The sequence below is a fragment of the Aristolochia californica genome, unplaced genomic scaffold (genome assembly GCF_029961685.1).
Source record: "Aristolochia californica isolate CCGP_79_NKW_82.1479 unplaced genomic scaffold, dmAriCali1.0.hap1 SCAF_2, whole genome shotgun sequence".
Taxonomy (NCBI): Eukaryota; Viridiplantae; Streptophyta; class Magnoliopsida; order Piperales; family Aristolochiaceae; genus Aristolochia; species Aristolochia californica.
The window spans coordinates 40982807-40994816 of NW_027181881.1; the positions used below are offsets into that span (position 1 = coordinate 40982807).

Consider the following 12010-nt stretch of genomic DNA (forward strand, 5'->3'; position numbering starts at 1 on the left):
GATGAGACAATATATCAACGTTAGTGGGCAAACTCATACAAGCTACTGTTACTAGCCTAGATATTTTTTTTGTTGTCCTTGTGGTTAGCCAGTTCAAGGAATGGCCTGAAAAATCCATCAAGAAGCTACACAGAGAATCTTCAGGTATATGAAAGGGTCACCTGGAAAGGCTCTTCTTTAAGCCTCATGATCACCTAAAAATTGAAGTGTTTTCTTATGCTGACTATGTTGGTTCTAAACTAGACAAGAAGTCTACCACAGTTATGTGTTTCTAAGAGGAAACTTGATAAGCAGAAAAGGCATGAAACAAAACGTCGTAGCTGGATCCAGTGTTGAAGCAGAGTGTAGAGTAATGACACACTATCAATGAACTGATCTAAGTGAGGCATGTGACCCGAGTTGGGGTTTCATTAGGATGAACCTATGACAATGTATTGTGACAAAGAAACCGCAATATTTATTATCAAAAATCCAGTGTTTCATGATAGGACAATACATATTGAAGTGGATTGTCAGGATGTTGTGATGAAGAAGGAAGTAGTCACTCCTAACGTTCGGTCTATAGATGAACTTGAAGATGTGTTCACTAAAACTTTGGGAAAACGTGAATTTGTGATGTTCTGCAACAAGCTGAGCTTATGGACATATATGCTCCAGTTGAGGAGGTAATAGGAAAGCTACTGAGGGGTATTTTGGTCATTTTGCATCAGCAAATGTTACTGATTTCTACATCATCCTATCTTGCATGTTTTATTATGTCTATAGACTTAATTTCATGTAATTTAGTTATGTAGAATGGGAGATGTAAGGGTTTAAGTGAGTTATGGAAGGGATATTTTTGTAATATATCGAATCTCACTTAATAAATACAAGGGGGGGTCCAACATGACTTTTCTCAAAAGTCTCTTCCCTCTTTCCTCTTCTCTCTTCTTTTCTTCTTCAATTTTTCTTTCTTTCTCCTCCTATTTTACATTTTGACAAAAGTATTAGTAAAAATTAAATACGATGTCTCATATTAAAGAAGTAGAGACTCAACAATGTCCTTTTCTATTTCTGTCCTAAACAAGGTGAACTCTTAATCATTGACACTAATATCTGAATTCTCTCAAGGTCTAAACAAACCATTCCTTGCACAATTAAAAGGTCCCTAAATAGAGAATAAGCACAAATTGCAAGGTCAGAGATTAGTAGGCAAAAGATGGAACAAATCCCATGTACAGCAGCAATATTTTTTTTTTTAAATGATGCTGAATCTTATTAAGACAAACTCAAACAAGCAGATTACAAAGGGGGGAAGTCTTCCCAAACAATGAGAGAATACTGGGAGGTTCCTAATTTTTCCAATTTATCAGCAAAATAATTGGCTGATCTAGGAATGAGATTCCAATTACAATGAATAGAAAAATACAATCAGTGATGTACAGGAGCAATAATTGAAGAAAGAAGTCACTCGAACACTGAAAAGAAAAATAGTAGCAAAAGGTTGATAGAACTACGAGTGCTTGTACTTAACACTGAGAGGATGAACATCTTTTCTTCCAATGAACACCTCAATGATTTCATTTCCCCCTTGAGAAAGACACAAAGTTAGAGAGTTGTTGGAGGCGACTTGGGTTTAGAAGGTGTATAAATGCCTCCAACAGTCACTAACATATATCGTGGACTCATGCAAAAGCACAAGTGCTTAGCTCAAAGTTGGCAACCAAATGGGTGTAATGGATGGAGAGTTTGGAAAAAATTTCACATGTATTCTTGAATGGGAAGATGGACTGCAATAGAGAAGGGTTTTGGGTTCAGTTGGTTGGAGGGATGAAAAAGAGAGACTTAGGCTGGGTAGTAAGGTTCGGTTGATCTAGGGCAGATGTGGGTTGGTGTTTACTAGTCAAAGAGTAGGATAGTGTTTGGGAATAGAGAGAGACAGAGAGAGTTCAATTAGGGTTTCAGGATAAGAGAGGGACTCAAGAGGCTTAAGGGACTAGAGGGGTGAGCATGTCAGAATGAGGAAGCTTGAGAACCTATTTATACACTAGGGAAAGGCTTGGGCATTTAGATAAGAGGTAGAATAGCATTAGGATTAGGAGTGAAGAGAAAGAGTTATAGTGGAATAAGGAGAGTGTGAGATAGCTTGTTGTAGGATAAGGATAGCTCACAAAACTTCCTAAGGGCTGGTGTGTGGGAGGGAGGAGGAAGGTGGTTGGCTGAGAGAGGGAGTCTAAAAGAGAAAAGTCTTGGACTGAGGGTTACCTAGAGGGCATTGACTTGCTTCGGTAAAGGGAGGAGAGCTTCAAGATGGAGTTTGGATACGACGTTATAGAGAAAGGGTTACTCTCCTAACTAGGTTAAAGCTCTTGTGAGGCAATCCTAACTAGATTAGAACTTTGGATGGTTGGCGGATAGAGTAGCTCGTAAGGGTGGTGAACATTGAGTATGTATAGTCCGAGGGTTAGTCAAACTATAGATTGGGAGAGGCAGCTAGGCTCGTGGAAATGGATGGGAGGTTCTCATGGAATGAGGTGGCTGAGATGGAAGATAGAGCCAACTGGGTTAAAGGGACTCCTTTAGGTGAATGGTTGTACTTGTAGGCTTAGCTGCAAAGCATTTAGGCTCCAATACTCCGAGGACACACCGGGGCGGAGGTGGAAGAGTAAGAAGACAGATAATGGAGCTCAGAAGCTACAGTAAACAAAACTCTTCAATTGGGGTTTAGTCATCTACTTGACCATTTATCACTAACCGAACGCCTTGGGGTGGAAGAAGCTGAGTTGGTTCTATTAGATTGAATGAACTTGGCTTGAAGTCTCACACTGTTTATGGACTCATTTAGCTTAAGTACCAAGACTCTCTAACCAATCAAATTACTAGACTATTCCTACTAGGACAAGGACTCCTGAAAAGACTAATTCTAACTCTTACATGCACTGAACCTGGACAAGCATGAGTTCTTAGGTTTCTTTTTGTTGATCAACTTGTGGTGCTTGAAGCTCAGATTGCTTCTTCTCCATGTCTCTGCTTGCCCACTCTGATGAGACTAGTGGATGACCTGTCAAACTTTTAACAGGACTCCTAGCTATGCCTGGATCCTACTTGACTTGGCCCATGAAGGAGCAACTTTGACCCAATTTTCTAACCAACCCCAACAGCCCAGGTGCACTAGGTTGGGCTGCTGATTATGGGTTGTATCATAATGTTACTCTGAGACACCTCTACTTCAAACATTTCTATAATAGACTTTACCTGTAAATATTCATATCTGTGCACATAAAATGCTTAATTCAACAGCACCAATGAATATAAGCAAATAATTGAATTACCTCAGTAGAGAGTTGAATTTGATTTTAAATTAACAAATTATCACATGTAAATACACCGTAGAAGATGATTAACAAACACAAAATGGATTAAGAAGACATTTGAAGAGACAAATATAGTACCACGGCAGCATGCTTGGATAGTTATTGCAGCTGCACGAATAGATATAAAATCTTTGCGAGCAATAAAAGTACGCAAGTGGGACTGGATCAGTTTTGCAGCATTATCCAAAACTTCCACGCGTTTGGAGTCTAAAACTGCAATTTGACCAGCTCTAAGAAAGACTTTATTCTTCCCTAACTGAAAAGAAAACGGCTGATTTCAATAAAGGAACAAATATAATGAAACTCAAAATTCTCATTAGCATTTCAAAAAAAAAATCTCATTAGAAAAATTAAAAAGTTAAGCTTTTGACAAAGCAGAGGAACACACAAAACCTTTCTCACCAAAATTAATGACATGGGAGAGAATAACTCCAAGGAGGCCTACCTGAAAATTTTCCAAGTTCAGCTTTTTCAGAATTCTCTCTGTGAAAGTTTTTTCATCACTACAACACAAGTAAAACAGTAATCAGCCACACAATGTAAGATGTTAATTATGAAATGACTAATGAAGGCATTTATACGTTATACTAGAAAGTTGAAAGAGCATAAACAACAGGAAAACCCAAATGCATAAACTAGCCAACAGTGGAACCGAAGAGTAAAGAATAGATCATCTACAGGTATTAAGGTGAAAACAAATTTTGAAGGATAGAGAGCAATGAAAGGTGAAAACCTATTGCCAATGGATAAAAGCTCCTGATCAGTTTTATGTCAGTTACAAGTACTGGTAGAACTGTCTGATAACTTATGTATGACTTTGAAGGTTTTTAGTGCAGAGTAATATGTTTGTTAAGTGATGCTTTGTTATTCTTCGCAGCTGAAAGAGCATGTAAGATTCCACATCGGAGATGGTGGGTCCACCTTTTTTTCTGGAGAGATGTGTTTTTAACGAGAACAAGAAGTTTAACAAGAGACAGAAATTATTCTTGCAATGAATATGATGACAAAACTACCCTGATTTACAATATTTAACAAGAACAATGAAAAGTGGGAACCTACAGCTGGTTATTAGAAGTTCCTGTTGAGTTTCCTGTTAGAAGCAGGGGTAGAATGAATTATAAGGCAATATTAAGAAGAGTTTTAACCAAGTGCTATACATGTAAGTCTATATAGAGTTGTTTAGTGTTGTAAAGATTGTGCTTGGTTCCATCCAAAAGTGACTAGTCACTTATCAAGCCTATTGCTCAACATCATAAATCAATTTCTACTTTTAGCATTTACCTATATGAGACAATCCCCTCAAACACTCCCCTCACATCCAGGTTTTCACACATGGATTAGGGGCCTAAGATGCAAAAACACAAACAGGATACAAACTCAACAGAGTGCAAACTACGCCCAACAGGTAAATGTTCCATCCTAAATAACAAAGCACATAAGAGACCTATAGCTCAACTATATAAACCCACAACTTTTCTTAACATTTATCGATGTGGGACTATTTTCCTAACATGTTAGAAGTTAGCATTCAATTAATAAAATTTTCCTTATTTTCTATGAAAGTAATTTTTTTGTAGAAAGTAGATTCCTAGGGTTTACGGGTTACAGGGACATTGATGTAATTTTGTATATTTAAGTTATAAACAAGGGAGAAGGGTATGACCTAGCCTCTCTAACACTTTATCCCCAGTAAATTTTAATAAAGTATGAAAGCAGGTTGTCTAGATCAATGAGTTGATCAAATCAACTCATTATGGAGTTCAATCATATCCAATTATATTGTTAGCCACTCTATCATTTATTCCTTCTTGCAATTGTGTGCAGTTCTTTCAGTTCTCAGCAATTTCATAGTTTTTCTTCCTCAGTACAAAGAACTCCCCATTTCAAAGCAGAGAAGTTGCTGATCAATCTTATTCATCATGTAAGTATTTATTGTATATGAAAATCTGTGATTTCTACATCTTGTTTCTTCTTCCTCAGTTCTTCCTATGCATCCCATGAGAATTGAGCAGCCATGGTGGTAGTAACATGCACTGAAAGACTTAACATGATTGATCAAAAGACTAGCATGCCCCTCATTACATACATATGTCAAAACATCACTCCTTTTGAAAAAGGGCAAAAACTTCAAAAAAAAGTAAAAAAGGCAGCAAATAAATCAAAGGGGTCCCTTACAATGAAAGATTGGAGTGAGACCCCTTCTTTGGCGAATGAGTCAGCAAGACCATTAGCCAATCTAAGAACATGAGACCAAAAAATTACAATAGAAGAAAGACTTGATGGCAGCTACTGGTCATGCTTCTATGAAATTCAAGACCAGCTGCTCCTGTAATGAACCCAAGATTTCCTAAACTAAATGAGAGAGTGATTAAAGTGTAAAGTTACAAAAATACCCCTGAGATTATATTTTCTAACACTCGTCTTCAAATTAGAGTGGATACATCAAAAACAAAAAACTCAGCTTATTATAAAAAATTCAAATACTCATGTTTTCCAAAAGCTTTGGTAAAAATCTCATCAAATTGATGTAATGATTTCATATAGGGTGTAACGATCTTCTCTTGCATCACAGCATCTTTGTCTAAGTGGCAATCTACTCCTATGTGTTTCATTCTTCCATAGTAAACTGGATTACTTTCTCTAAAGATAGTTTCCAGATTGACACTCTTCAAAACCCTGGGGTTCTAGACTGACTATATCCACATAAGCTCAGTGACAGTGTGCACCACTACTCTTAATTCTGCCTCAACACTCCATCTTTTTTTTTTTTTTGAAAAAGATGTATTTATATTAACGAGAGAAAATTTACAAAGGAAGAGGGAGCAAATCCCTAACAACAAGAGATTGCAGAGTCGCTCCCTGCTTGGCAAGCACATCTGCTGCCGTATTTGCAAATCTCGGGATGTGAGACCAAATACATCTAGTCACACTTTATTACTCTAGTCTCAAAAATCCTCTTCCAATTCAAAAAAAAAGTACTTTATTACTCTTCAATCTCTTTGATGTCACTCACAAACAATATCATCCATAACACAACAGTTGTATGGCAGGATTAGGTTTTACTAATTTACCAAAAAAGTTTTTTCAAATAGAAACCAGATTCATAGGTTTTACGGGCTGTAGGAACATACATGTAATTGTCTATATTATTTACATTGTAAATAGAGGAGAGGGATCAGAAAACCCTAACCCCTCCCATCTTTTCTTCCTACAAATTCCAACATGTATCAAACGTTGGGTATGTGAGCTAAAGTCAATGCACAAAGACGATGAAGCAAAACCCTTTCCTTTCTACTCATAAGCTTTCAAGTTTTCGTTCTTGTTTTAGGTCTAGTATCAGTTTTTCAGGTTTGTTCTGTCTTATTTTGTGTTCTTCTTTTGCTTTCCTAGTTGTTGGAAATCATTCCACTAGTCCATAGTTTATTTGTTTGTTGTTGTTTGATAAATTACCATTCTTCATAATATTTGTTCCATGTTCACCCTGCTGCAACAATGAGAAGGATCTAAGAAAACACCATACTGTTTTAGTTCACATTAATTGAATTCCATTCCGTACTAAAAATTTAAAAAAAAAAAAAAAGGTCACTATGAAACATAATATGGCAAATGATGGCTACTGTACCCAGAAGTAGAGAGCTCCCTTGGAGACCTCGGTAAGGCAGGCTATGGTAGAATTTTTGTGTTTCAATGGGCACTCAGCTCATCGGCTACTCTAGCCCCTTGGGAATTGCCAACTCAACTTCTGTTGACCTTCATGCTCTTCTTCACGGTCATATTGTACGCCATGACCACCTTAGCAGCCTGCTTTACATTGAAGGCGACTCCAGGATGGTGATTGGTTGGTGTGCCTCCTCATTTATTCCTCTTTGGCGGCATTAGGATGTCTTTAATGAAATTATGGATATTATTCCACACATTGTTTATACCCGGTCTCACATTCCTAGATCTATGAATTTTGTTGCCAATTTGCTTGCTAAACAAGGAGCCTCCTCCCAATCCATTGTTGTAAAGGGTTTTGCTTTTATTTTATTTTATTTTATTTTTAAATGATGTTGATTTTTATTAAGACAAAAACACAAGAGAGCAATTTACAAAAGGGGAAAATCTTCCCAAAAAATGAGAGATTGCTGGGAAGTTTCAAATTTAGCCAATTTATCAGCCAAAAAGTTGGTTGATCTAGGAATGAGATTCCAATTCCAATGAATAGAAGATACAATGTCAGCAATACAATCGATGATAGGCCAGTGACGCTAAGGAGGGGAGCTATCTTTTGAACACCAACTGATTACATTCTTTGAGTCTCCTTCATAATTAGTTTGTCATGGAGACGTTCCTTGAAGATTCGAACGCCGGATAGAAGAACACTTACTTCAGCAGTAGTTGAATCGGCCATGCCCACGGGCCTAGCATAAGAAAGAATAGGATCTCCATTGTTGCCTTTGAAAACACCACCTACTTTAATAAAACATAACTTTGTATCTCTTGCTGTGTTGGAAACATTGCATGGAATTTATGGAAAGAAAGAAATAATCGAAAATTCAATCAGAAAGCTCTCCCACGGAAAATTCTTTGTGATCAGATTATCGGTCAAGTAACCTCTTGGGTTCTCCAACGAAAAGAATTCTACAACTTGAAAGGGACAAACATGCGAGGAAATTGGCAAAATGTTGTAGGTATGTCTAATCCGGCAAGAGCCCCTGATATGGTTGAATGGTCCAAACCCCCTCCTGGGCACTTTAAGCTAAATTTTGATGGAAGTGCTCTTGGATGTCCGGGACCGACTGGTTTTGGCGGAGTTATTCACGATGAACAAGCCAATCTTATCTTCACATATGCGGGTCCAATTGGTGTATCTGACTCTACTAGCGCGGAATTATATGGGTTGTACAACGGTCTGAAACTTTTTAAACAAAAAAAGGAAGGTGCTCTCTTAGTTGAAGGAGATTCTCAAGTCATTATCAACTGGTGCACAAAGCCATCCAAACCTCCTTGGCGTCATTGGGAGTTATTTGAGGAAATCTGTAAGTTAATTTTTGTTTTACATTGTACCTGGAAACATGTTCCAAGATCAGCTAATCACTTAGCTGATGCTCAAGCTAAAAAAGGCGTTTCCCTCCAACACCTTGTTGTGGAGGAAATGTCTCTTTAGCTTTTAGGGTTGTAATCTTTTTTTCTTCAGTAATACATTCACACTTACTTCTCAAAAAAAAAACAAAACATAACTTTCTCAACAAAAAAAAAAAAAAAAAATCTCTAGCCAGCGTTATCTATTCTGAAATATATATTAGTATGATGAGATGAAATTTCCTTCGAGAAGCAAACGTCACCTACCATAAGACACTTTTTAGCAAGCTGCTGATGAGGAGATGAAGACTAGCTGTTCAAGGCAGAAGGTTGCTATTGCCAGACTAATTTCAAAAAAAAAATAGGGAATTTTATTTGAGCAGAAAGATTTCAATATTCCTGACAGGACAATGCTGTCTACAATCGGTTTTTCTCCTATTCTTCCTACTGTTGTTATCTTGTCTGGAGTGAAGAATCATGCTTGTGGAGGTTGTTAGCAGTAAGGATTTGCTCCCAGATGGTTGTCCATATGAAGAATTTTATTTTGTTAGGGGCTGAAAGTTTCCAAGCAGCTGAGGCAGTGTACACCGAGGAGTTGGCCGCCCATCCTTTAATGTGGTTATAGGCGGTGGCCACCGAGAAGAGGCCATTAGCATTAGGTTTCCAAATCAACTTATCATGAGTATGATCCAGCGAGACAATGTTACTGAGGCTGAAAAAGAGAGAGCAGAGGGCATCGACTTCCTCGTCGTTCAAGCACCGACGAAAATGGAGACTCCAAGATTGGTTGTTCCATGCTTCAACTACAAAGCAGTTTCATTTCAAAAAACAACTACAAAGCAGTATAACTAAGAGGAAATTCTGGAGAGGGAAGTAAACTCATCCAAGAGGGGACAAGGGCCACACCATTCATCATTCCAAAAAAGGAGAGTCCTCCCACTCCTGGCATAGAAGGAGGTAATAGTTTCCAAGGTGGGGAGCCGGTCGCAAATAGATCTCCAAATTAGGGATAGTCGGCAATGACCACCTCCCTCTCGCCACCCATGGCCAATTTGTTGTAATAAGACCCACCATGTTAGGTGCCCCGATTAGCTAAAGAGTCAGCCAACGAATTGGCTGAACGGTAAGTGTTGTGAGCGATCGTATCGTGCGCCGAGCATTTTGAAATTGCTAACATGCATTGAAAACCAAAATGCGAGAGAGAGAGATCCCCCGACGGTCATCGTCCCCACAGCCGATGACCGGACCACTCCCAACGGCCACAACCACTCTGGCAGGCCACCGAAAACATTTCAGACGCCGGTAGAAGACGCGCTGATGCTGCGACAAGAAGAAATGTCTCTCTACGGCGAGGAAGAAAAATTAACGGACGGTCGGATTCGTCCAACCACCGCTCCGGCGAGCTTTCTGAGGCTCAGACGGAGGAATACGAAGCTTGCGGTACCACGGTCTCCTGACAAAAGAAGCAAAATAATTTTTTCCGCTTCAGCTACAGAAAATGCAAAGTTACCGTTGAGAGAGTCATCCAGAAATCTGGTTTGGTGATCCGTATCTCCTCAACTAACGGATCAAAACTTCCATTCATCTGTGTTCCAATAGAAGCAATCCACAACTTCACGCTTCAGTTCCAAAGAGCTCCCACGGAAACTGAGAAATCTTGTGAACTCTGGTCACAGAACTCGATCTTCCTCTGCTCGGTGACTACCTTCCGTGGTTGTCGGGAATGTCGGGTCACCCACAGAAGAGGAACCTCCGTTTTGGCCAAATTGTTCATCCCTGAGGCCACAAATTCAGGTTTGGCTGGAATGAGGTAGCTACTACACTCTAGAGCCTCTCCCCAGCGCTACATCCAGCAGAAGCGCCATTCCTCCTCTGTGATGCCAGAGTAAGATTCCCACCTCTCCCCCCCGCAACCCAACGCCACCAACCACCCCCACCACCCAACATTCCCTTTTACTCCTAACAACACCCCCTCAAAAGCATCCGAAATCATCCAAATCCCACCAAACCTTCTTCATGACGGGCACAGAATTTTGACTCGCTCCATTCTCGTCCTAACATCCCCCAGCATCATCAAATCCAGCATTCTTCACTGGCTGATTGACGAACTTCACCTCCCTTACACTCCCAGGATCTCCTATCGCAGTCCCCAAACTTGGCCTGTTCATTTCGGAACCCAACAGAAGTCTTATGCAGCTCTTGCCTTCACACACCACACCAAATCAGGCATCATCGGGGTTTCATAGTGACTCGCCTCGACACCCTCTAGCTAGTACGGCCAATTGGTCACTATTACAAGGCTTCCTGTCGAGCTATGGCAGAACGCGGTCTTCTCAAGGGTAGTGTCTGAGTTTGGCTCCATCATTCCTTTGGACCTGCTCACGAAGCACTTGCACCGTCTGGATGAGGCCCGGATCCTCATCAATCCTCTTTACCCATGTGAAGGGCAATATTTTAGATGTGTTATGGTGGATAAAGCACGGTACTGGATCTGTATCGGCATCGTTGTGATGGATGATTTTAAAGATGTGGTGCCATAAACACAATCAAGCCTCCGGAAGCGCACTCCCCGTGCTCACAGGAAAAAAAAAGTTTCCCCTCCCGTTGTCAACTAGCAGTGCCGAGTTAGAGGTCAGCAGAGTCAACTTCTACAGGGAGGAGCCAGGGCCACCATTCAATACCCCCGCAACCAAGAGACGAGAGATTTCATCATTCTAGAGGCGGCTGAATGAGGTCAAAAGTTTGTGGCAGCTCTCCAATCAAAACAGCACGAATACGACCCAAAAACCTGGGCCCAGATAGTAGAACTTGCCAAGGTGATGGACACCATCTTCACGGAGCCTCTCCCGGGAGATAACCACCAATTTGAGAAGTCAAAAAAGATAAATAATGATCAATGATTATTCTCTCCTGGAATGTTCATGGAATTGGGTTCTTGCGTCACCACGCCTCCATTCGGGACCTCCTCTCCGAGAAACCAAGGCGGCTTCTATTCCCCTTGAATATATCTGCGAGTTCTGGCACCCAAAGGAGCCCGGTTGGGCTTCTGTGGATGCTTTGGGATTGGTTAGCGGTATCCTACTAATGTGGGATACCAATACTATCGAAGTACTTGATCGTTGTTGTGGCTCTTACTCCCTTGGCATCAACCTGCGAGACAAAGGTTCAGGGAACATTTGGTGCCCGGTCGGTGTCTACAGCCCAACCAGACCCAATGAGCGCCACCTCTTTTGGGAGAATCTTTTGAGGACTTGTCAAATGTGGTCTATTCCTCTGATGCTTGTGGGCCAATTGCAATGTTACTCACTTCTGCCATGAGAAATCCCCGCCGTCCCGGAGAATCACAACCTCCATGAGAGGCTATTTGCTAACTTTATTGGCAGCTGGGACCTAGTTGAGATTACCCTATCTCGGAAGACTTTCACTTGGTCAAATGGCAGGCAACCCCCTGTCCTCACGAAGCTGGACCGATTCTTAGACAGCAATGATTGGCTTCAGCTCTACAACAATGTCTCTGGCAAAGTGCTCAATCAAGTCGTCTCTGATCATTGGACGATTATGGTTGATACCCATTTCAGGTTCAACAATAATTG

General features: G+C 40.3%; 1 protein-coding gene across 5 annotated transcripts in view; it reads right to left on the reverse strand.

Moving 5' to 3' along the window:
* Positions 1 to 12010, reverse strand: part of LOC137955872 (myosin-15) — a 132283-nt gene that overhangs the window by 80001 nt on the left and 40272 nt on the right. For all 5 annotated transcript variants that reach the window (XR_011113188.1, XR_011113189.1, XM_068803055.1 and 2 more), the window contains 2 exons: positions 3799 to 3856; positions 3432 to 3609 (listed from right to left, as the gene is read on the reverse strand). Coding sequence is in view for 3 of the 5 variants with exons in the window: in XM_068803055.1 (XP_068659156.1) it covers positions 3432 to 3609; positions 3799 to 3856 (236 nt within the window). In the remaining 2 variants the exon portion in view is untranslated. The remainder of the gene's footprint in view (positions 1 to 3431; positions 3610 to 3798; positions 3857 to 12010) is intronic.